The sequence below is a fragment of the Balaenoptera ricei genome, chromosome 1 (assembly GCF_028023285.1).
Source record: "Balaenoptera ricei isolate mBalRic1 chromosome 1, mBalRic1.hap2, whole genome shotgun sequence".
Classification (NCBI taxonomy): Eukaryota; Metazoa; Chordata; class Mammalia; order Artiodactyla; family Balaenopteridae; genus Balaenoptera; species Balaenoptera ricei.
Genome location: NC_082639.1, coordinates 6,973,968 through 6,999,672, shown reverse-complemented (window position 1 = coordinate 6,999,672; position 25,705 = coordinate 6,973,968). Strand labels below are relative to the sequence as shown.

At 55.0% G+C, this 25,705-nt stretch overlaps 1 protein-coding gene across 6 annotated transcripts in view; it reads right to left on the bottom strand.

Moving 5' to 3' along the window:
* Positions 1 to 1,099: 1,099 nt before the first annotated feature.
* Positions 1,100 to 25,705, bottom strand: part of H6PD (hexose-6-phosphate dehydrogenase/glucose 1-dehydrogenase) — a 35,968-nt gene continuing 11,362 nt past the window's right edge. The window contains exons 1-6 of one of the 6 annotated variants that reach the window (XM_059912249.1): positions 25,443 to 25,492; positions 23,180 to 23,565; positions 18,142 to 18,778; positions 16,891 to 17,008; positions 5,540 to 5,809; positions 1,100 to 4,293 (exon numbers count right to left, since the gene is read on the bottom strand). In XM_059912249.1, coding sequence (XP_059768232.1) covers positions 2,930 to 4,293; positions 5,540 to 5,809; positions 16,891 to 17,008; positions 18,142 to 18,778; positions 23,180 to 23,205 — 2,415 coding nt within the window. In that variant the 5' untranslated portion in view covers positions 23,206 to 23,565; positions 25,443 to 25,492 and the 3' untranslated portion in view covers positions 1,100 to 2,929. Of the gene's footprint in view, positions 4,294 to 5,539; positions 5,810 to 16,890; positions 17,009 to 18,141; positions 18,779 to 20,848; positions 20,859 to 23,179; positions 23,590 to 25,442; positions 25,493 to 25,705 lie in introns of those variants that run through there. The other 5 variants (XM_059912223.1, XM_059912241.1, XM_059912217.1 and 2 more) reach the window with 5 other exon arrangements.

Below are 25,705 nucleotides of genomic sequence, written 5' to 3'. Positions count from 1 at the left end.
AATTACAAGCAGCATTTTTAAAAATAAAAATTAGAGAAGGTATCCTGAATTCTCAGTGAGAATTCCTTTATGAAACTTTTGCTTGAGACGTAGATTCATGCATGAATGTGAGCACTGACTCATGACGTAAAGTGCGTTTTCTGCTGTGGATCATGATCCAAAAAGTTTGAAAACCACCGTCACAGGGCAAAAGGGAGGGAAAGGGGAAAGGGAGCAGGTGGAAGCAGGAATGCGTCGGTGTCTCCCAGTGGATCTTCCTGGTGTGACTTTAAGACAGCACTTGATTCCGGAAAGGAAACCCGCCCCTGCCCCTAGAGGCGCTCTCCACAGATGAAAGTACATTTTGAGGCAAGGCGCTCCTCTGAAAATAGGACGTGCCAGGCTCAGGCCCGCAGTGACTCACTATTATTCAGAAATGGTCTTGCGGTGACACTCAGGTACGTGGAGGTCCCTTTCTTTCTCGCAGAGGAAGAACTTCCTAAAGAACTACGGCGGGGGCGGGGGCGGGGGGCGTGGGGAGTGGGGGTGGGGGCGTTGCTCAGAGCCAAGGGGCCGGGGAAGCGCAGGAACCTGCGCGGAGGGGAAACGCCTCCGCGCTCCAGACAGCAGGGATGGCGCGAGGGCGCCCCCATGTGGCCAGAGGCGGCACTCGGCCGACAACCACGTGTCCTGCAGGCCGGCCCACCAGGTGCATCAAAGCTAAAATGCTGACTCTTCAGAAAGGGAGGAGACTTCCTGACCCCGGCACTGTGCTCTGTTTGGCCAAGGAGCGCTCTCTTGGCCTAAAGAGAGATGTCCTGTCTGGACCGGGTCGTTGGAGACCAGGGGAAGCCAAATTTCAACAGGTGCAGGGCCCCCGGCCAGTGCCCACCTCACACGCACACATCTCAAATCACAGCAAGAACTCTTAAATTCTTGAAGAAGTGTAAACTGCCTTGAAGAAAGTGTCAACAATCAAATGTAGAGAAACAGATTTCATGATGCTTCTTCTCACCCAGGAAAGTCCTTGTTGTGACCTTGACACTTTGTATCTGCCTGATCAGATATATCTGCCTGATACAAAATGTCACTATAAGATGGGGAAACAGTTACACAGAAATACCTGTCTTATCCTTTATTGACATATCTTGGGGACATGGCTATGTGGGAAGTTGAAATAAAAATTAAATGTGTCCTGAGAGGGCTTCCCTGGTGGCGCAGTGGTTAAGAATCCGCCTGCCAATGCAGGGGACACAAGTTCGAGCCCTGGTCCAGGAAGATCCCACGTGCCGCGGAGCAACTAAGCCCGTGCGCCACAACTACTGAGCCTGTGCTCTAGAGCCGCGTGCCACAACTACTGAGCCCACGTACCACAACTGAGCCCGCGTGCCACAACTACTGAAGCCCACACGCCTAGAGCCCCTGCTCCGCAACGAGAAGCCAGTGCACCACAACGAAGAATAGTCCCCACTCGCCCCAGCTAGAGAAAGCCGGAGCAGCAATGAAGACGCAACGCAGCCAAAAAAAAAAAAAAGTGTCCTGAGAATTTTGATTTTTTAAAAAAGAATTTTGGAGATGCCCCTGCCTTGTGGGTTTCAGAAAAACAGGTATTACTGACCCATGGCTTCTCAGGAGCGGAGCACCCACCTACTCTTAACGAGAAGCTCGTTGGTTTCCCCCAGATCTTCAGCAACGCGTTAGTGGTGAGGTGAGCGCTGGCAGGAGGGACCGGCAGACAGGAGGCCGATGCCGCCACGAGGTAGTATGAGAAGGGCAGGCGGCAGCCTCCCTCGGTGCTGACCATCAGTCAAGTCCCTGAGATGGTCGTGGGCAGCCAGTGCTGACGTGAGCTGCAGGGCCCCACCAGGGAGGCCTGGCTCAGCCTGGTCAGATCAGAGCACCTGGATGGTCGCGATCACCTGATGTCACATCTCTCCCCCCAAATGAGATGTCACCGTCAAGAGAAAGATTTAACTGGATCTTCCCAGGTAAAACAAGAGGGGACACCGAGAGTGGAAACACTCACTGGGAAGTCCCCTGAGACACAAAGGACCCTCTTAAATCCTGATCATCTATCTCCAGTGTGTTTCACGCAGAGTTGGCTGGGGACGGGAGCGCAAGCGTGGGGCAGGGGTCTTCCCTGACAGAGCTGGGGAACCAGAGCCTCCTGCCATCAGGAGAAATCCATCTACTGAGAAAAGGAGCTGCAAACCACAGTCGCACGATTTCTGGCTCCATTTTAACATCTTGTTTGTCACCGTGTTACTGTCATCATCTGTCCATAAATGGGGCGTCTGAGCAACAGCAAAGAAACAGAGAGGGGGTGGGAAGATCTCCATGGTCGGGACTGAAAAGAAAGAGACCCAAGATGCAGAGCAGGTGGAGGTGGCCCTGGAGGAGACAGGACAGCAGGCTGCGTCAGAGGCTCGGGCGGAAGGGGATGGAGGAGGGGGGAGGGCTCCCAGCCGCCTGCTCTGTGGGGGGCACAGGGCCGCTGGTGCCTGGGCTCCTGCTTTCTACCATCCACCTTCTGTTTTTCCACCAGAGCCGGTCGAAGGGTCCCGGCCCGCAGGAAACCCCCCCCGTTAACCTCGGCCCACCACATTCCTGCTCAAGCGGGGAGCTTTCAGACCGTCCTATTTTGTGCTGGCTGGTGTTCACGTGTGACTGCTGCAGGTCTTTTCTTAAGGTGGACATTTCTCTCCTGACTTGGATTCGAAGCTTCTCAAGAGCAGAGATTCCATTTCTTCCTTGTTCCCGTGTGTACCCACCACCACTAGGCAGGGACGGTCACAGAGGCTGAGAAAGGGCTTTGTCCTTCGTCTCCGGGAGCCTGACCACGAGGCATCAGATTCCAGAGAGCAGGGCACGAGGGCTGGGGCAGGATGGAGGGGGCGGAGAGACGATGGGTGAAGGAAAGCGCGGGGGTGAGCAAAGGGCAAAGGCGCCGTCACCCCAGAAACGCATCATAGTCCATGTACCACACCAACTGGCCAGAATCGGGCCGGACGCCCGAGATGGGCCACTTCCTGGGCTCGCGGCCCACGCGGCTCACCAGCAGGGCGATCTCGCGCTTCATCCGGCCCATGACCAGGACCGCCACCTGGCGGGCGCGGTTAATGACGGGCAGGCTGAGGCTCATGCGCCGGCGCGGGCTGGAGGGGCTCGTGGTCAGCACCACCAGCTGCTCGCCGTCCAGGCCGACGGGTGACTGAGGGAAGAGGGAGGCCGTGTGCCCGTCGGTGCCCATGCCCAGCAGCACCAGGTCGAAGCTGCTGTTGGTCACCAGGGTGGAGATCTCCTCGGCATAGGCCTGGGCGCCCTGGTCCTCCTCGGCACAGAGCCGCTGGCGCTGGTGCACGGGCATGGGGTGGATGTTGTAGTAGGGGACACGCACGTGCTGCAGCAGGTGAGCCTGCAGGCCCTGGAAGTTGGACTCGGGGTCCCAGAGCGGGACGCAGCGCTCGTCCACCAGCCACAGGTGTGTGTGGGCCCAGGGGAAGCTGTAGTGCCCCATGGCCAGCTGCTGGAACAGGGCCACAGGGCTCGAGCCGCCCGAGAGTGCCAGGTGGAACTCGCCAAAGCGCCTCACAGCCCGCACAGCTGCAGCCTCGATGTCGCCGGCCAGCCTGGCGATCAGCTCCTCCGGCCAGGCCGATATCAGCGGGCTGTCTCGGTACTTGGCCCCGAGAACCTGGAAGTCGCTGGGCATCGGAGCAGAATCCGGCCCCGGTACCAGCTGCTCCAATGGCGGCTGGGAGAAGGACACGTGGCTGCCACTGAACTCAAAGTCCAACAGGTGTCCATTCTCTGCTCCTCCTGGGTAGAGACGTGGGACCTCGTGGGCCAGGCTGTCCAGCAAGGGCGTCCAGAAGACCCAGGAAGCCAGCAAGTTCTCCATGGCGATGAAGGAGTCCTTCCGGCGGTGGAAGATATGAGAGATGAGGATGGAGTAGGCGTCCTGCTCCCTCACAGGGCTGTAGGCGTAGTAATCAGACAGAGGGCGGCCAAAGAGGCGAAGCCCAGGCTGGCCCTCCACTTCCTTCCAGCTGGCGGAGGGCAGGGAGGGCCTGAACAGGTTCCTGCTGACCAGCACGGCTGGGCCGCCCAGCTCACCGTGGCCAATGTAGAAGATGATCTGCTGAGGAAGGCAGTGGCTCTGGGCCGGGACCCAGCGCTTCTCGCTCTGGGCACAGTACGCCTGGTCCTTGAACAAGATCCGAACGTAGCCCACTCTCTCATCCAAGGCTTTGCCGGACATCAGGATGAAAGGGACCCCCTCCCAGCGAAGGTTGTCTATGTGAACGAGGATGCCTGGGGTGACAGGGGGACAGTGGAGGTGATGCTCCAGCGTAAGGACCAGGTCCTCTCGGCCCCCTCGCCTTCCTCTCCTTTCCTTCCTGCCAGCAAGCCTTCCCCTCTCCGAGCCCTCCTCTGGGCACCCCTGGCCTCGCTAGCCTCACCCCCACCTTCCACCTCTTCTGTTACCTTCTCTTCCCAGTCGGTGCTTAAAAAGCAGCCTCTGGGGCCACCTCGGACCCCCAGCTCCCCGAGGCGCCTCTCAGAGTCACCGTCCCCAAGCCAAGGGGCACTGGGCTCAGAGGCTCCACCCAGAGGCTCTGAGAAGAGTCTCAAGGAGGGTGGGCAAGGCAGCGGCGATCCCGACCGAGGGGGTGTGGGTTCCTAGGGAAACGGACTTCCTTCCTGTTTGCAGAGCACTCAGGACGCGCTGAGGCCGTCACATACAGGGCGAAGGGGAAGGCGGACAGGGCTCTCAGCCACCGGCCAGCGGGGAACGGCCGTGCAGGTGAGGAGACCTGCAGCGGGGACCACGGCACTAAGAGCCGGGCGCCGAGTGCCCTCCGGACTCGAGTCCCAAGCCTGGTTTTCCCACGTACTATCTCTGCATGACCTTGGGCAAGTTCTGGCAACTTGACTGAGCCTCACGGTTCCTCACCTCTGGAGGCGGGTGATAATCACACCTGCCTGATGCGTCTGTCCACGTGAGGACTAAATGAGATAATGTATATAAAGTGCCAGGCACGTGGTCAGTGCCCGACGAGCAGCTGCTGCTCTGGCTGTGGCGGCTGTTATCTCAGTGGCAGGGAGCCAGCTTCCCCCAGAAAGCTCTGAGCCTGTGGAAGTGTCCAGGGGATGGCCCCGCTGGGCACCTGCCTGACCAGCGTGGTGCCCGCCCGCTGGGGGTGCCCCCGGCTGCAGCAGGCAGGCCTGCAGCCTCTCTGGGGGCTGATGTAAGCTCCACAAGGGCAAAGCCAGGTCTGAGCCCAGACTGGCGAGCCCTGGCAGGATCCGTGGACGTGGACTGAATGGAGACCATCACTGAGGTGTCCTCCGCCCAGAGGTGACCCGCTGCTTTGAGCTGGCGGGAGGTCAGAGAGGCAGGGGCACTTCTTATTCGCCACTGAGCACCCGTGTGAAAACCCCACTTCAAGTCCCTTCCAACCCAACCTGAAGGGCGTCTGGTTTGGGAGCACTGCTTCCGTCTGGGGGATACGGGTGGGGGGCGGCCCAGCAGCCCGTGCCCAGCCCCGGAGCCCACCTGCAAAGGTCGGCGTCAGGCTGTGGAAGCTGTCTGGCTTCTGCAGCTCTCTGCGCACCTGCCCACGGTAAGCCTGGTACTGGCCCACGACAGCACTGCCCCTCTGCAGGCCCCGCAGGGCCCGGAAGGCCTGGAGCTTGTGCCCCAGCACCGCCTCCGAGCTACTGATGTCGAGGGGCAGCTCCATGGCCACCAGCATGAGGATCTCGGTCAGGTGGTTCTGCAGCACATCGCCGATGACGCCGTACTCCTCGTAGAAGCTGGTGCGACCTGAGCGGGGGCAGGGAGAAGGTCGTAAGGACCCGGCAACACACCCCACCTCCCTGACGAGCGAGCGCCAGGACCCCCGCCTGTGCTTCGGGTCCCTGCAGCCGCACTCCCCAGTGCGGAGAGTGGGCTACGGAGCAGAGCAGGGCCTGGGTGGCCTGCTAGCGCACGACCCTGATGAGTTACCTGACTTCTGAGTCTCTGCTCTGCATCCTGCCATCAAATGGGGCTCACTGCCACCCCCTACCAAGCGCACGAGGCGCCGGGCAACAGACAGGTCCTTGCCCACAGCTTACAGTGAGTGGGAGGGAGGGAGGGAGGGAAGATGGGAGGGAGAAAAGCCAATAAAGACATTACAGACAGAGCTCATGACAGAGGGTAACAGGCGGGCCCCTCTGAGACCTGAAGAGGCAGCCCTGCAAGAAGCTGGGGAGAACATTCCGGATGAAGGGGAGCTTCGAGAGGAAGAGCCTTGAGGCAGGAACAAGCTCGGCTGCCAGGCGTCCAGAAGGAGGTGAGCAGGAGAGAGCAGGCAGGAGGGCAGGGCTCGTAGCACCAGGGGACGAGGCTGGACTTGTTTCTAAGCTCAGCGGAAGCCACTGGAGGGTCTGAAGCAGCAAATATCAAGATCTTCCGTACATTCACGGCCGCCCGGCCTGCTGCGGGGAGAGTGGCTACAGAAAGAGGAGACCGAGGAGAAGGCTGTGTGGTTGCCCAGGGGAGACAGTGGGGCCTGGACTAAAGTGGCATCAAAAAGGCAGCTGGAGGGAGCGGACGGTCCTTTCTGGCGTCAGAACTGACTGGACCCGCTGACAGATGCGGGTAAGCACGAGCAAGGGAGGGACCAAAGACAACTAACTCCTAGGACTCGGGCCTGAGCAAAGACGGGCAGCGGCGGCATCTACTGAGACGAGGAGACTAGGAGAGGGATGGTCTGGTGGAGGGGAAACCAGGAGCTCCGTTTTAGGTGTGTTTAAGCTTAAGACATACAGGTGGAGACGTCAAGTTGCCCGGTGGACAGTTACTGAGAGGGTAAAAGAGGGTGAGACACAGAACACTGACCACAGAGCCCGGCAGTGACAACACCGACACCTGCTGTGCCTGGGACAGTGTGGAGATGCTAGGCACCGCCCCCTGGTCACATCCACGAGATCCCACACGGCGGGTACCACGACTGTCCCCGTCACACCCACGAGATCCCGCACGGCGGGTACCACGACTGTCCTGGCTCTACGCGAGAGGAAAGAATCAGAGGCCCAGGGCTAGGACGAGCGGAGTCAGGAGCTGGTCAACCACATACATTACTCTCCCTCCTCCAGACCTCGGCATGAACTCTCATTATCAGTGACTCAAATACATACAACGCAATGGTCTAAAGGCTTAGGGTTCAAATGCACAACAGCTCAGATGACATGTTCACATTCAGCTGACTTGCCAAGATTTGGGCCAATCACGGCCTTACATACAGAAAAAGGTGACATCACAATAGGAAGAGCAGTCATTTATCCAACGTTCACGAGCATCACCTATAACAGGGGATCAGCTCTCCCACCCAGCCAACTCCTACTCTTCCTTCAGGTCTCAGCTTCTAGGAGATTTTTACCGACCTCTTGTTGGCCTCCCCTCCTGGGGGTCCTGTCTTTGGCCAGTTCACCTGACTAACTTGGTGCCTGTTTATCTCTCTTCCCTGGCACCCTTGAAGCTCCATCAAAGTAGGACTGCATCTGTCTGCTCCCTGCTGCGTCCCGAGCACCAGATGCACTGCTGCAGTCACATTGCAGAACACTGTATGGCCGAGAAAGTGAACACACACATGTCGTCAGGAATCACCCGCAAAGGCACAATGCTGAGAGGAAGAAACCTGATTGCTTTGATAAAAATTAAATTTGAAAATATGACATAAAATGACCAGAATAAACAGAATTTCAATCAATGAAAAATATAAGGGGAAATTAGAAATTCCATAGATGGGTTTTATGGATTAGGAACAGCTGGAAATAAAGTCAGTTATTAGAAGACAGATCTGGAGAGATTATGGTGAATGCAGGTTAAAGGGACAGAAAGACTCAACTCTCACACACACACAGTGTGACGGCTCTTCAAAATGAAACAGCACGTTGTTTAGGGAACCGGACACACATAGAAACAAGAAAGAGAAGCAAGGGGAAAGTCCACCTGAAACTTGGAACGCAAAGGACGGGGACTGGGATAGAATTTGGGGGAGGGACACAAGGTTGGCAGGTACCCCGGCATTCATCACATCATAGTTTTGCATATCTTCCCTAGATTGTGTAAGCATTCTTTTTTATCCGGTCAATATTTAATTCAAACAAACAAAAAGAAGTGGCTCCCGGTTCAGACCTGCCCGGCCCACCTGCCCTGACCGGGCTCGCCATCTCTCTCGAGCCAGCTGGACGCTGAGCAGGGACCACCTGCCCTGAGTTCAGCCCCACAGGCCAGGCCTGGTGGCGGCACCAGCACTGCGGGGCAGGAAGTGAGGCCCACAGCCGGCTCATGGGAAGGTGCCCTCGTCCTCAGGGGTGGAGCGTGGGGCTGCAGCTCTGGCCGAGGAGGCAGAACCCCAGACGCACAGGACAACCAGCCCAGCGTGCCCACCGCTGAGAAGCCATGGCTGAGCTCCCGGCCCCGCCGCGGTCTGGTCTCCAAAGTTTGCGCACTATCACTGAGAAGACATCAGGAAAAAGACAGTAACGATACTATTGATAATAACATGAATATCAGTCCATTTACCCCTGACAGTAACAACAGATAAAGGGGTCCTACTGCTACCCCCATTTTAAAATGTAAGGAAACTGAGGTTCAGAGAAGTCAGGTAACTGGCCCAAGGTCACACAGCTGGTATAAGGGGGTAAAAATGAGATCCGAACCCAGGCAGCTGGCCCCAGAGCCTGCAATTCTCAGTGCCGTCACGGCTCCCCTGTAGCTGCCCGGCACGCCCATCTAAACAGCCGCCTGTGTGGAGCGGAGCAGCACAAGCTCCAGCGGCTTTCAGAAGTGGAGCACGATGGTCAAAGCAGCAAGCCGAGCTGGGTCGTGGAGGGATGGGTCTAGGTAAGAGGTCAGGGACCCCAGCACCTAGCAGGCCAGGAAAGCTGTGAGAAGGACAAGGTGGGGCCGTGTCCCTCAGCTGCAGTCAGGCGGGGGGTACCTCACAGGTATGTGGGCCCACGGTGACCAAATCTTGCAATTTTTAGAGAACATGAAAATCTGGATCATTAAGTATAATCTCACTTGCACAAATAATTCAGATTTTTTAAACCGCTGTGTGTCTCAAAGAAATATACGTGTGGGCTGACGCTGCCCCTGGACCGTGTCCTAGTTGGGGTGAGAAGCATGAGCCGGAGATCAGAGGCCCCGACACGCAGGTCAGACGGTGAGGGTGAGCCTGGTCTGGCAGAAGCGGCCAGGTTGTGATTCGGAATAGCAGGTATCGAGAACAGATGGAAAGGGCTTTGGAAACTAGACGGAGGGGTTTGAGGAGCTATTAAAAGTTCTTGACCTCACCAGTTAAATAGAGTTACTGTATGATCCAGCAATTCCACTCCTAGGTGCATACCCAAGAGAAATGAAAACATATGTCCACGTAAAAACTTGTACATGAATGTTCAGAGCAGCGTTATTCACAATAGCCGAGGGCTTTCCTGGTGGCGCAGTGGTTAAGAATCCGCCTGCAGGGGACACGGGTTCGAACCCTGGTCCGGGAAGATCCCACATGCCACAGAGCAACTAAGCCCGTGCGCCACAACTACTGAGCCTGCGCTCTAGAGCCCACGAGCCACAACTACTGAAGCCCGCATGCCTAGAGCCGGTGCTCTGCAACAAGAGAAGCCACCACAATGAGAAGCCCGCGCACCGCAATGAAGAGTAGCCCCTGCTCGCCGCAACTAGAGAAAGCCCGCGCGCAGCAACAAAGACCCAACGCAGCCATAAACAAATAAATAAATAAAAATAAAGTTCCCTTCACAATAGCCAAAAAGTAGAAACAACCCAAATGTCCACCAACTGGTAAATGGATAAAATGTGGTCCATCCATCCACACAACAGAATGTTACTCAGCAAGAAAAAGAAATGAAGCACTGACACAGAGAACCTTGAAAACATTACGCTCAGTGAGAGAGGCCAGACACAGAAAGTCACATATTGCATATTCTATTTACATGAAATGTCCAGAACAGGCAAATCCATACAGACAGAGAGTAAGTTAACAGTTGCCAGGGGCTGGGGGCAGGGGGGACTCAGAGGTACAGAGCTTCTTCTGTGGGGTGATGAAAATGTTCTAAAATTGATTGTGGTGACGGATGCACAGCTCTGTGAATACACCGAAACCCACTGAATTGTAAACTTTAAATAAGTGAACTGTATGATATGTGAGTTGTATATCAATAAAACTTTTTTTAAAAAGGTGTTAAGAGTAGGGAAGTGGAACCCTGAAGGAGACGCTGTGGGAAGATTAAGCCACCTCTGATTGGCAAGATGAACAGAGAGAGGACTGGTGGAAACGAAATCAACGGGGCAGCTTTTGCTGCAATCAAAGGAAGCAACAGGGGCCAGAGCAAACAGTGAAACACAGAGACATTATTCAGTGCACGAGTGAAGACTGCATGGTCACTGGCTGGACCCATGAAAGGCAGTGCAAGAGTTGTGATCTGGGGGCTCTGGAACCACGCTGCTCGGGTTCAAGTACCCGCTCTGCCATCTTTCAGCCCTGTGACCCCGGGCGAGTGGCTCCACATCCCATATAAAAGAGGACTGGTCACAGTACCCGCCTTGTAGGGCTGCTGTGAGGGTTAATGGGGCTTGGAACAGTACCTGGCATGCAGGAAACACTAGTAAACGTTGGCCAGCGTTATTATTACGGGGGCTGCGAGAGAAAGGCTACCAGCTGGGCAACTCAGAGAATGGTCACCATGTGAAAATAAAGAAGTTAGAAAGAGCAGACGGTGTTTCAGGAGAAAAATGCAATGATGGTTTAAGTTCTAAATCTGCTGGGTCTGACATGGTGGTGATACACATCCAGTGAAAATATCTCAAGGGTAGCTGGAGGCATAATACTAGGGCTTGGAAAGGCAATGAATGCTGGAGATAGACTAAATCTCATCACATCAAAGATGCCAATGATGGTGAAAGCATCATTATTTTGTCACCACTAAGAAACAGGCTGCCAATTCAACGATACCACCCCATCAATGGTAAACCCAACTTTAGAGAGGTTCAAATATGTAAAAATGTGTGTCTTAGAATCAGTGAAATACAGGAGATTAAAGGGTGTAAAGAGGATAATTAAAGCTTTGAGAACAGATGAATTCTTTATGGAGAGAACACAGCAGAGTCTTAAAAAGCCCTGTTATCTGCTTACTAGTCATTAGTTCAGCAAATCCCTAAGTGGCCCCCTTCCTATTTTTATCCTCTCTCACTCCTGGGGAGAACGCATTCATAGGTTTGCTACCCGCTGTGTAAAAGAGAGCTTCCTTCATTCCTTAATTTCAAGCTTCGGGACGGGACGGGGTGGAGGTGCGCCTGTGTTTAGCACAGCCCATACGTTTGTGGACTTTGATCCTTTCCTGCTTAGCTGTACTTCCAGTTAACGTGGAGTGATCAGGCCCAGGGCTGGCACCTCATGGGGGAGAGGACAGGCAGGGAGAGGAAGGTAGGGGCTGGTCCTCCTGACGGCACCCAACAATGTGATTTCTTCTGGTTACCACCAGTTATTGTGGACTGATTTTTCCTGAAAATGATCCATAATGACTCCTAGCATCCTTCCTAGGTTGAAAGCTGAGGGGTAAAAACCCATCAATACATGAACAAGGACAGAATAAAGCATGACCAGGTGGGACGACAGGAACAAAGACCCCTATGAACTTGGCTCCCAAACTGCTGAAACCCAGAGCTCATCCAAGTCACAGGGTCACAAGCACGGGAGCCCCGTCACTTTGCCCCTTGGTCGTGCTGCCCTTCGAAATCTCACGGGGCGGCGCCCCACGTGAGGCAGAAGCAGCTGTGTCCCACACGCCTGAGAAGAGCTGCTGCAAACCTACCACACCGGCAGGGACAGGGGAGACAGGGGCGCCCGATGTGGGCAAAGCTGTAGGAATACCACTAGCGATGGACGCTGCTGTTGCGAATTTTCTGGAAAACAGTCCGATAAGATGTAATAACCGCCATGAAGTCATTTTCACCCTTCTGGCCTAGTCATTCCACTTCAGAAGTATACTTAAAGAAGAAATACTTTTTAGAACACTCATAAATGTTCTAGAATTAGATAATGGTTGCGTGACTGTGTGAATATATTAAAAACTACTGAATTGTACGCTTTAAAAAAGGGTAAATTTTATGGTATGTCAATCATATCTTAATTTTTTTTAAGTGTGCAAAGTACTATTTAAAATAGCAAAAAGTGGAAACTGAGATGCCTAATAATAGAATAATTCATATTCTGTGATATAAACAGAATTGAACAGAAACACAGAGCTACTGAAAGGTATATATTACACAAATTGTCAATACATGGAAATTTAAATACATACGTAAGTGAGAGAGAGAGATAATATTATGTGAAAAATGGACATAAGAGAATTGCAGATCAATTACGGGTCTTTATATAACCCAACACAAGTCACCTACAAGCCACGTGGAGCCCAGAGAGACGGAGAACACTGCTGCTTCCCCTCCCTGCCGACCTGGAAGGAGAACAGCATCTCCATTTGTAGAGTATTTCCATGCACATTATCCGCTTCAATCCTTAAAACAAACCCAAGAGAGAGGCAACAGGGGTTACCATCATTATGTAGAGATTGTGCTGAAGATGAAGCCTTCAGATCTGGGACCAGAAACGCCCTCCTCATTGCCTCCACACTGTGGGAGATCCGGATTTTCCCAGCAAAACAAAAAAAAACTAAAAGCCAGCTGCCATCTCTGCCAGTAGCTTCTGGGACCGCCAAAAATAAAAAGGCAGAGGGCCAAGGAGAGTGAGGGTCCACGGGCTGGAGGCCCGGCAGCTGCCCTGGGCTCACCTTGCAGACAGCCCTACAGACGGCTGGAAGGGGAGCTGAGCGACCTCTCAGCCCCTCCTCACACACCAGGCTGGGAGGCAAGACAGCTGGTGCGTACCTGGGAGGATGTCGGCTGCCTTGGTCCCTCAGTGAGGGGTACGGAATGATCATTCCAACCCTCAGAGGTCAACGTGCATCATGCCAATGTCAGAACAGGGACCCTCCCAAAGTAGTGACAGCTACACTGTCCTCAGGAAGTCTCCCTGCTTTCTCCTGCCAAAAAAAAAAAGAGCCTTCCAGCCAGAGTGGAATGTAGGGCAGCAGAGAGACGGCCCGAGCACATCCTGGCAGGAAGGCCGACTGCCGACGGACAGACTGAGGCTGCAGGCACAGTGGTGAGGAGCTTGGGTTCTGAGGGGCCACCGACCTGGGACCACATCCCAGCACCCCCGGAAGAAAGGGCAGCCTGGCCTGCACAGCTGCACCTCAGTCCATGAGCGACCAGCCCCCCCTTTCAGCAGAGCCCTTCCCAGTGGCCGCGATGAGGGCCGGCAGGGGTCACCTCCACACACAGGCTAGTGGCCCAGCCAAGGTCACTCTTCGGATGGCCCGGAGTGCTGCTTCAGGAGACCCCGGCAGGTACCCAGGGCTTCTGTGACTCTCAGGGGCTCACTGGACGGGGACTCCCCAGAGGGGTACCCCAGATGAGGCTGAGAGCGAGCTGGGCGCTGGGGCTGCAGACGGACCACTTCTCCTCCCGCCTCCCCTTTGCTCTCTGCCCCTCCTGCCTATGCAGCAGCCTTGACTGCAGCAAACTCCTCTGGGCCAGAGGCTATGGCAGAAAAGGAGGAAAAACCTCTCCCACGGCCGCGGAGGTGGGCAGCTGGGGGCCTGGATGGTGGGGCTGGGGGTCGGGGAGACATCCAAACCACCTTGCAGCTCAGAAGCCCCCGTGCCAGCGCCCGCAGCCCCTCCCTTTCCAGCGCTCAGGCCGCAGTCTAGGTGCCACCAGGAGCTGGGCCCTCCGGGGCCTCCTGGCACAGGAGTCAGGGAGGGGGATGGGGGAGGGGAGTGCCGCCACACTCTGCCCTTCTGCTTAACGGTCAGACCACGCGGCTCGGAATCCTGCCTGGACGCTTGCTGGCCATGCTCAGTCCTGCTGCGGCAGCTCGCCTGCTGAGCTCATCAAACGACATCAAGACACTGTGACCTCTGGCGGGGAGGGCAGTCTTTCCTCCTGCAGCCTCCCACCCCCAACCCCACGAGGAGGCACAGCCGAGGCCCTGATGTGCTGGGACAGGGCCTGCTGGCCATGGTGGGGCGGCTGCAGGGTCCCCAGCTCCTGCAGGACCTCCCTGGGGATGGGCTCCAAAACAGGACCGAGAGGGGAGAGCAAGGATCCGTGCTGGGGCCACAGGGCTGTACCAGGCCGCTTCCTCGGGATGCAGAGAACCCTGTCATTCTGGGTCCCCGAGCCCCAGGGGAAAGAGAGACAGGCAGACAGAAGGTGGAGGGGGGGGAGGGAGGGAAAGAGACAGACACAGACAGAGAGAAGAAGAGACCCTCTGTTCTCACTGTTACCGAGGACCCAGGTCCACAGCCCCACCCTGCGGGGATGAGCACAGAGGCAGGAAGTCATCCCACCATACACTATCAATGCCTGTGTATCCAACCAGCAGGTAAATGGGCCGACCAGGGAGACCCAGCACCCAGGACAGCTGCAGCCCTGCGGCCACCTCTGACAAGGACAGTGGGCTGAACTATCCCCCTCTGGCTGCAAGCCCCTCAGGGCTGGTGGGTCCCCGCCGCCTGCCCTGCTCTGTCTCTCTCTGCCTCTGGGCCAGGTGAAGCAGCACGTGCTCTGGGGTTAGCAGCAGTGAGATCCACTGCTCAGAGCCCACACCCCGAAGGTGACAGGGCCTGAGCTTTGGTCACACACAGCAGCCCTGAAGGCAGAGGTGCGGCGCCACCCTCCTTCCTGGACCTTGGCTGTTACATTGCCGCTCAAACCCGAGACTCTCCCTGCCATAGGCCCGCCGTGGCAAACAGACCTGCCCAGGCCTCTCCCTGCCTTTCTGTTTTCCTTTCTCCAACATCCAAAGGTACCTTCGCAAGGATAAACAGGCCTGCAGTTTGCCTAGCCCCTGGCTCCGCAGGGATCCTGCAAATGACCTCAGATAGCAAGAAGGATGGGGTGGCAGGGTTGGAAGAAATAAGAGGCAACGACGCCAACTGGTAACTCCAGACATCACGACTCTTCCCCAACCGAGGGTGGGCCCGGGAAGGAGTTGCCAGAAATGGGCTAGGAGAGAAGACCCCGTGTCAAGCCCAGGCAGAGAGGCGCTGGCCCCCGGCCCTGGCCCACGGCTGGGTTGCCAGGCCTCCTCCCATCCCGCCCCCCGCTCTCAGCGCCGGATCTACAGCTCATCTCTCTGCAGGTGAAGCCAGGGGCCCTCACTGCCGCCAGGACACCCAACACACACGGGCACAAGGAGGAAACCCACGGCCTGAGCCCTTGCTGAGGACAGGAGGGGAAACGTGGGAGGCTTGGGAAGGATCCCCAAGACCCAGGAAGGCTCGCTTTAGTGGGGAGAGCACCTCTTTTCTCATATGGGTTCCAGATGGAGAAACCCAGCTCCCCTAAAGGACAGCAAAGCCCTTCGAGGCCTGCCTCCTGCCTGACACCCCAGCCCACCGTTCCTCCCCTCCCCACCCGCCCGGCCCCAAAGCACCATCTGCATCATTCACTGTGGAGCTTGTCCTGATATATCACCTCCCCCAGTGAACCCCTGAGGTATCAGGGGACTGCGGCTGGGTTTCACACCTCTCTATCACTGCAGCCCCCAGAGAGCTTCTATAGCACTAAACACACGTTCAAAGACAAAGGGGAGAAAGCTGAAGAGAGTCACCAAGGGAAAGAGAAAGAGACACACCTCCTGGTCCCCCATCCAGGCCCGAGGGGCCCTCCCCTCCGCCCAGGCACACACTGTGGGGTGGGGACGGTGGCCTCCGGCACCGCCACTCAGGCTGCGGAACACAGTGGTGGGGACGAGCTGGCTGCAGTGGTGCAGAGCCTGGTGCCGGAGCCAGACTGCCTGGACCAGGACCCGGCTCCGCCACTTGCGGCCGTGACCTTGGGCTCGTCTGTAGGTGGGAGCTGGTAACAGTGCCCATCTCATATGGCTACTGGGGGCATCAGCAAACAGTAAGAATGAGCCTTAACGATTTGGGGTAAGAACCGATGCTTTAAACACACACAGTCAATGCTCACAGACGTGATGGAATCACGGAACGCTGGAGCTCAAAGGGGCCTCAGCTGCTGTTGTCGACACAACCCGCTGGCCTCACAGATGAGGGACAGGAATGGACGTGCTGAGGTCACTCGGACGCAGAGACAGGCCTGACACTCAGGTGTCCCTACTCCCAGGTCAACACCGCTCATTCCTGCGGTGTTTGGTCAGCACTTCCCAGGTGCGTGCCAGGTGCCAGCGAGGAGCTGGGAAAGACAGACGGGGCGGGGATGAGACGAGGCCAAGAGCGCAGAGGGGCAGGGACGGGAGGCACGTGCGCTCTGCGTGTGCGGCAGGAGCGGACCCTGTCAGGACGGTCGGCAGAGGCTCCCCAACAAAGTGACCAGCAAGCTGAGAACGAACGCACAGGAGGGACGGGAGGTGAGCAGGGGAGGGAGGAGAAGGCCGAGGGAGCCACTGGTGCAAGTACTGAATACCAGCCCGGGAGCCCTCGTGCCGGCTGCCGGTCTCCACCACACTCCCAGGAAAGCCAGCTGACCTCCCAGGGTTCATTGCCAGCCAGTGTTTCAGCACCTGGGCCAAGTCTACTTAACGGGACTGCATGCTCCCTAAGGGCAGCAATGACCACGTGGGGGTTGCCTGCAGGCACCCTGGGGTGTGGCATGACCCAGAGCTGGGCACACGGCAGGCCCTGGAGGGAGACCACACACCCGCAGAAGCTTCCCTCTGAGAAGCACCGGCCAAGGCGTGGGGCCCAGGCAGACCCTCCAGTCCTGCGGGCCGACGCCTCACAACAGACGCGGGGCAGCGAGCACGCACACACCTTCTGCGTCCACAGTCTCCTTCATGATGATCTCCACCCGCTCCACGTGGTGCCGGTTCCAGAGGCCGTCCAGGGCCTTGCGGTTCTGATCTCGGAAAGGCAGGATCTGGGCCACCACCTGCCAGGGAAGGAGACTGTGGTGCTGTGGTTCCTCGCAGGACGAAGAGGGAATCCTGACCCAAGGAAGGGCCCCCAGCCTCTCTACCCCCTGCTCAGAAGAGACGCTCTCGGCAGCAACAGTCCCTGGACGCCAGGGCTTCACAGCCCAGTAAGGACTCCAAAAACCTCTCAGTAACCTACACAGGGTCACCAGCTTTTTCTTTTGCAAAGAAAGAAAATATTTAAGGATTCTCTATCTTCTATTATCATCAATTTTTAATAAAAGAGATATTTTAACACTAAAAATGGAGCAAGAAAAGCTTCAAACTGAATACCATCCAGTTTTGTTTTTTTTTCTAATTTCTCCCATAAACAAGTGAAAAAAACCTACCAGGATGGGCAACTGGCCTGAGGACCTGTCTTTGGAATATTGCAACTCCAAATAGGGCTGGACGGAAGGCGATGCCTCTGCCCCAGATGACTATGTGGTGCCCCCCCTGTGGCCCTGGGCCCACGTCCTGGTCAGCACCAGAGAACACAGGTGCTTGTGTATTCTCTGCTGCGGTTTCCGGGAAGAGGTGTCCCGAAGAGGCCCTGAAGGTATGTTCAGAGTGAACTGGCCAGCTGACTAGCATCCCCCAGGAGGCCAGCCCCTCGCTCCACCACAGGGCCTGGATGAGAAGCATGGACTTAGGGTCCTATTACATTTTAAGATCTCGTTACCAGCCTTCTGGTTCAAAACAGAACTCAGGAAGAAAAAGGTACTGAGAAAGAGCCGATGCGTGTGGAGGAAGGTGGTTAATTCTAATTCCCACAGCATGCCCAGCTGGAAGCCAGGTCCAGACCTCAGAGTCTCAGGGCCCCCTCTGCAGAGAATACAGGGCAACGCAGAGACATCAGAGCCCGAACCCTGGCTGGGAAACAAAGAGCACAGGATACACTAAAGAACAGGTGGCTGGACACGTGGACATGGGCCAAGCAGTCCTGCCCTCGCCACTCACCGCCTTTCCTCTGGCCTCTTGCCTCCTGCCCACAGTCAAGATGACCATGGAAGCCCAGATTTCACGACGCCTTCAGGCCCAATTCCGCCATCGGTGTGGCCCTGTGGACGGGGTCTACCTGCACCAGCTCCCTCCACCCCTGCAGGCTCACCTGCTTGCCCAGGTAATGGTCCACCCGGTACATCTCCTCCTCTTGGAAAAAGCTCCCAAGTTCTGTGGCCAGCTGCTGGGCTGAGCGGTGGTCATGGCCAAAGGGTTTCTCAAGGACAATGCGCAGCCAGGCACCTGGGCCTGGACGGCAGCTGCTGTTGATGCTGCGGGCAATGTCTGCATAGGCGAAGGGTGGCACCGAGAAGTAGAAAATCCTGCCGGCCTCCTGGAGGCCTTCGTGCTGGACCCAGGCCTCAATGTCCTTGCTCAGGGCCAGATAGTCCTCAGGTGTCTTCAGGCGGCGGTACTCGCTCAGCTGCTGGAACTGAGCCTTGAGCTCAGCACAGCGACCGGGAGCTGTGTCCCTGGGGCAGGAGAGGGACTCCAGGACCTTGGCTATGACCTCCTGGCCCTGCTTGGTGTTCGTCAAAGCAGTCCCGTGGAAGCGAAAACTGTGGCCCTTCCCCGCCTCCTCCAGGTACAGCTGGAACAGCCCCTGCCATAGGTATTTTCTGGCCAGGTCCCCGGTGGCTCCCAGCAGGATTACAGAGACATGTCCCTGGAGCTCCTGGGCCTGCAGGCAGCCCAGCAGGGCCACGCACACGGCCGCCGTGAGCATATTCCAAGCGCCTGCGTGCCTGGGGCACATGGGGAAGACAGACAAGGAACAAGGAAGGATCAGACACAGCTCAGGCGGCTGCGATGCAGGAGGGAAACACACTTCTAGGTTATCAAACACTTCCTGCCTGGCAAGAAACAGCCACCTGGTTCTCAGGAAAATGTTTCAGTCCCGCAGCTTCCCTCTCCCTCCTCAGCAGCTTGGCTTCTCTGCCTCAGTGGGTCAGGAGCCTGCCCCGTAAGCAAGGACGCCGCCACTTGCTAGAGGCGGGCCGTCCTGCTGCAGGAGCAGGGCAAGGGGGCACCAGCCCCCGGGGAGGTCCCAGTGCTGCCGTGCGCTTGCAGCCGTCCACTCTACGACCGAGGCCAGTCCCGTCCACAAGCACGGGTGGCCGGGGCCATCGGAGCAGCAGGCCTTGGTCTCGGATGACGGCTGGAACTTTGGGAGGAGACATCACTGCCCCCTCACTCCTTCCTCTGCTCTTCCCTGTCTACTGGGCTCCAAGCACAAAATGATCACTAGTCACTGCTACAGCACGGTGATCAAAAACACGGACTCCGGAACCACCTGGCTGAGTTTGAATCCCAGCTCAGCCCTTACTCTGAACAACTATTTAACCTCTCTGGGACTTCCCTGGTGGTCCAGTGGGTAAGATTCCGTGCTCCCAATGCAGGGGGCCTGGGTTTGATCCCCGGTCAGGGAACTAGATCCCGCATGCATGCCACAACTAAAAGATCCTGTGTGCCGCAACTAAGACCCAGTGCAGCCAAAATAAATAAATAAATAAATAAACAAACAAACATTTTCAAAAAAATTATTTAACCTCTCTGTACCTCAGTTTCCTCATCGGAAATGGGGGTATTAGTGGTACCTACACCATAGGGCTGTTACAAGGATAAAATGAGTTAACATTGAAAACATGTTTAGGAGAATGCCTATCTCCTATAATGTACTATATAAGTGTAGCTATCATTATGGAATATTGCTAATAGCAGCAAACACTGAATGCTAGCATGTGCCCAACACGGAGCTAAGCACTTCTGTGCATTGGCTCTCACGGAATGCAGACAAGAGCCCTGAAAAGAACCAGTGGAGGGGGTACTATCATAGCCCCCCCATTTTGCAGATAGACAAGCTGAGGCTCAGGCAGGTGAAGGTCCCGTGGTGAGAAAGCGGGGAGCTGGGCAGGCACCAGGCTCCTTGGCTCCAGAGCTGATAGGCAGCAATTACACACTGCAGCCTCGCCAAAGTTAGCCTAACTTCTTGGCTAGTTTTCAGCCCCAAATTTGAAGCAGCTGACATGCAGGAAAGGCGAGAGGCCTTGGACCTGTCACAAATGCACCAGAGGGTTTAATTTCTCTGGGCTTCTGCTCTGACCAAGGCTGTAGGGCTTGATACGCTCAATTCTTACTCCATGGCTCTCCCATTCTCCAGTTTCCTGCCAAGGCCAGTGCTTTGAAGGAAAGGCAGAGGAAGTGGGAGGAAAGCAACACGGGTTCTCAGACATAGGTGGGGGGACCGGGGCCCAGCCTGGCGTGTGGGAAGACTGAAGAAGGAAAAATAATAATTATTATATGGCACTTATTATATGGCAAGTATTCTACCGATAAAGGATTAACAGAATCCTCAACAATGAGGCTACAGTCTAGTTATACAGATAGGGACACTGAGGTTTAAAGAAATAGCAGGACTTCTGAAAAGGCCCTGCAGACCTTCCCACACCCCTTTACCATCCCCTCTATCAAGCGACCAGACCTGCCCTACTCTGACATCGACCCCTCCTCTCACTTTGCCCTTTGCCTCTTCCCCATCTCTCTTGAGATCCAGCTCCAAGATGGCCCTGGTTAGGGGCCAAACCAAGATGAGGTTCCAGCAACAGTGTCTGCACCAGAAATCTATAGGACACCAGACATTCCCATCACTGGAGCTTTAACTGAAGGACCGAGGGACCACATGAGCAGCCCCCCAGCTTCCTCTTCCACTGTCCCTTTATCTGCACTCACGCCCAAATCCACAGATGGCCCGGAGAACCATTCCACTTTTTTCTCCTGCTTTCCTGTCCTTGGCCCTTCAAGCATTTCTTTCTCACCTGGCAACCGCCCCTGTCCGGAGGGAAGGAAAAGCTGCAAGGTCAGTGCAGGAAAGAGGCAGCGAGAAATCTGAAGCCCAGAGAACAGCCTGGAGAAGGAGGAGCCGCCAGCTGGCAGCTGCGTCTCAGAGCTCCTGACCGGATACTGGTAGCCAGAGGTCTGGACGTGCCTGGATGGGCAGGTGAGGGAGCCCCGAGGGCCAGCACGTCTACCCGACCCCAGAAAACTGCAGAAAGCCGTGACGCTTGGCCACTTGGCCTGAGCCAACCCCTGGGCCTCTATTTAACCGTGTTCTGGCTCTGAAGTCTGCTGCGGTCTTCCCTGCCCAGCCCTGTCCGGGCTCCCAGTTCTCAGGTTAGCCGCCCTTATCTCTTGCTTACGTCCCCAGCCTCCTTTAAACAAACACAGATCAGAAATATCGGTTACTGCAACACGGTTGCTTACCCTGTGGTTGCTAAACAACCAGGGAACCACCCTTTCCTAAACAAGTCAGGGGGTGTGGCTCTGTGTGGTTTTCTTATCACCATGTTTTTTAACCTTAACAGTGTTTCTCAAACTTATATGTGCTTATGAAGCTCTTGCGGAGCTTTTTAAAATGCAGATTCTGATGCAGAGGATCCGGGCATGGGGCCTAAGGTGCTGAAAGCTGGTCCAAAGAGCCCACTGTGAGGAGAAGGACTCTGGAACACTGAGCGGTGAAGCCCAGAGCCAGGGCTGTTGTCAGAGGAGCATCAGATGAGCTGGAGGGTTTTCAACCTGCCTCCTACTCCCTTCACCAAGGCAATGAACCTCTGATCCAGCAGGCCCAGGGCAGGTGCAAACATGGGTATTTCAAAGCAGCCTCGAATGGCTGAGACTTGCCCATCCCCCTGCAAAACCTGGTTGCTAACGACCTCGAGCCTAATACCTGACGTTTACCAAGCAGTCAGCGTGTGCCAGACGATGTAAATGCACTATCTCAACCTTCCCTCAAAACACTGTTGGGAAGGAGTTCTGCAAGGATGCCCATTTTACGGATGAGGAAATGGTAGGTCAAGTCAGCTGTTGAGTCCCAGCGCCTGAGGCCCCAGTCACTGTGTTAAACAGCTCCCTTAGTCGAGTGGAGGAAGGTGGCCTTTGGGTAAGAGGATGGGCTCAAGGCCACCTCTGAGCTGTGTGACCCAATTAAGTCACCTAGTCAGTCCTCACCTTACAAGTGGGCTAATACCCCCAAACTAATGGAGGCTTGCGAAGATGAGCGGAGAGGGTAAAAGCCTTGCCATTTCCTCCTCTCAGGGTCTACAGAGCCCAGCCCTGCAGACAGCACAGGATACACCCCAGCATCTGCTGGTCCTCACACCCTGAGAGGAGGAAGACGGGTGCACAGGTGTCCTCCCTGCTGCCCTGACAGAGAATAAACAGGCTCAGAGAAGCCCAATTACGTCAAAGTCGAGGTCAGGGTCCCCGCCCTGGAGCAGAGGGGAGGTAACAGGGAACCAGACGGCTCTACACCCACCTGTGGCCTAAACTGCTCTTGGGCTGCGAGGCTCTGCTTTTGAAGGATTTTCTGAAGCACTTCCTCCTGCCTCCTTGCCTACTCTGAGAGGAACGGGCTGTGAAATACAACTCCTAAGATTACATACTTGAACTTAGCCAAAAAACACGGAAGTGGCATTCCAACGGCTGATCCTGCTATGCATCGCTTCTATTTTTAATTAATAAATAAGAAAACCATTAGTGCAAAGTCTGAGCCGCTCCAGGACAGGAGGACAGTGTATTAGACTGTGGATTGGAACACATGATGATCCTTCCCCAGAAGAATCTAAACACCACGTAACCTTGAACATGCATGTGCCCTGGTGGGCCTCAGTTTCCCCATCTGTGAAGAGATGGAGCTAAAGGACCTCTACAGCACCTTCCTGCCCCTAAACTCTGTTTTCCAAGGAAAGGAGATAACATCTCTATTATCAGGGAGAGGGCCACAGCCTTTCTGTAAGGGCAGTCTAGTGCTTGCAGCCTTAGGCCAACGCAGCAGGGCCGGGAAATACAGGACTGAAATAGGAAACATGGAGCTGATAACTGAGTGTCACCCAGAAGTTAAGGCCAAACTCTTCGAAGCTATAACTTCAGTGTGTGGAGGATGCAATTTCATTTACGACAATTATTATTCAAGATACTTGCCAGAAACACACTACGCTACCAAGTGCGGTGCCGCGGCGGCATCCTCTGGGGGTGACAGGCTCGGGACGCAGAGTCGGGACTGACCGGGCCCACGTACAGAGTCCAGGGCACCTCTCGCTGCCCCCAGCTCCAGGGTGAGGGGTTCCTACCAGGCACCCTGGGAGACTCACCTTGTAAAGTGCGGCTCTGCTAACATCCCCAAAGCTGCGAGCGCTGACGTGGCCGGCCAGAGGGTACGGACCAGAAGCGGGGTTCCCGTCTGTTCTGCCCAAAGTGAAAGAGGCAGATGTGGGGTGCACCCAGGACCAGTCCCAGCACAGCCCCGGCCTGAGTGGGCGCTCCAGCGGCAGAGCCGTTTCTGGGAAACCACAGGACGAAGCACCTCTGATCCTCTGGTCCCAGCAGACAAGCGGCAGGAGAAAGGAGCCGGGAGGTGAATGCCAGTGGCTGCTGCCGCTCTGATCCCTTTCCCAATGCCACGTGGACACCTTTGACCTCTACCTTCTGTTTGCCCAGCAGGAGGAAGGGGGATTTCCTTCAAATCACAGCTCAGGAGCTTGGAATGTTTAAAAGAACGCATGGGAGTAAAACAAGAGTTCAAAGTGAAGGTGACTTTTAGCTGAAGTACAAGGGGAAGTGCCCAGTCCCTTCTACACTCGCCAACTCCAATACGTTTCCTGCACTCTCCCCTTTGCGTTCAGGGTCCTCCGTACATCCCCAGGCAGATGCCAGCTGGACCCTTCATGATGAACTGTGACCTGCAGGCATCCCCCTCAAGGCTGGACAGGGGACAGAATTCGTAAGATCAGCTCTGAGGCCTTTTCCTCCGTAATCTCAGAGAATCCTTATTCCCATCACCTCGTTACGTATCAATCCTGGGTCCCTGTGACCCAGATGGTGTGCTGGAGCCACCGCATACCTGCACACAAAATGCCATTGCTAAATCTTCAGGCATTCGTCAAGTCAGTTGTTAAACACAGCCATTATTAAAAATCGAATTACACAAATTTATAACCAAAGAAGTTATATTAAAAACAAAGGGATTAGGGGAATTCTCCGGTGGTCCAATGGTTAGGACTCCAAGTTTTCAGTGCCAAGGGCCCGGGTTCAATCCCTGGTTAGGGAACTAAGATCCCACAAGCCCTGTGGCTCAGCCAAAGAAAAAAATAAATAAATAAAACTCTTAAAACAAAAACAAAACAAAAAAAGGTATTAAATACTCAAAACTCAACACTCCCTAATTGATTTACTTCATTTTACTATTATCTATGCTCTTGACATTATTTAACCTATTGTGTCCGTAAGGTGAAGATAGATACTCTGTAACGGTGTGCTTGAGGCTGGCCAGCGTGGGAACATTTACACGGCAGGTGTCTGTCGGCAAATGCCATCAATCTGCCTCCCCACCACCAACTGCCACCCTTTCAGAGGTTGTTAAACATTCACCAGCACACAAATGCCCATACACCAAGTGGTTATTTCCAGTCTGGATTTTCTCCCCCTAAACTCCCTTCTCATACAATCAACTACTACTCTGACACCAACAGCTGGATGCCCGCAAGACTTAACCACGTTCAAAACTGAACTGACTTATCTCCCAAATGCTCCAGGTGCAGATCTTCCCCATCCCTGGCGAATGGCACCTCAAACCTTCCAGGTGTCAGGCCAGAAACCTTGGGGTCATCCGATCTGTCAGCAAGTCCTATAGTTTCTGCGACCAACATTTGTCTAGCATACAACTACTTCTCACCATTCTCACCTTCCACCTCTCCACTCTGGTCCCAGCCACCATCACCTCTGTCTGGACCACTGAGGGAACCACCTCACTGGCCTCCCGTTTCTATCTTTGCCTGAACCCAGCAGAGTGACCTGCTTATAGCATCAGTCAGATCATGTCATTCTTCTGTTCGGTGGCCTGCGGGGTCTACACATTCTGGCCTCCCATCTATTACCTCTTTGATCTTTTCTCCTATTCTCTGCCCCTCTCTGGGCTCCAGCCACCCATCCTCCTGCCTCAGGGCCTTTATACTTGCTGTTCCCGCTGCCTGACCTACTTTTCCCTGCAGATGTCCACGTAGTCCACTCCCTCACTAACTGCAATTCTTTGCTGAAATGTCACCTTCTCAGTGAGGCTTTCTCAGCCGACTCTGAGTAAAATCGTAAACCTCCAACCCTCATCTCATCCCCTGCTTTATTTCTCCCCATAGTACATATCTGTATGTGATAAGTATATTTATTTTGTTTATTGTCTGTCACCCCTCCACTCAAAAATGTAAGTGCCAATGAGGACAGGGGTTTTTGTGTTTTGTTCACTGCCCACCTCCAGGGCCTGGCAAAACAGGGCCTAGCACACAGAAGGTACACTATAAATATTTGCTGAATGAACAAAAGAATTCCCATTGCCCAAGACCACCATCACCTGTGTATGAGCACCTGCGTGTGAACGATGGCACGAAGGAATACATCTCTAATGGTGACTCCAAGCACTGTGACACAGCACACAATAGCAGCAGCTCACTACCTGAAATGATACTATGAACAAGAAAAGAGAATATAGAGTATTTAACTAAATGCCAAATACTGGACTAAGAGCTTCACAGGCACCATGCCATTTAATTCTTGCCACAGCTTAAGAGATAGGTACTATTATTGTCCCCATTTTTAGAATAAGTAGAGAGAAAACTAAGGTGCAGAGA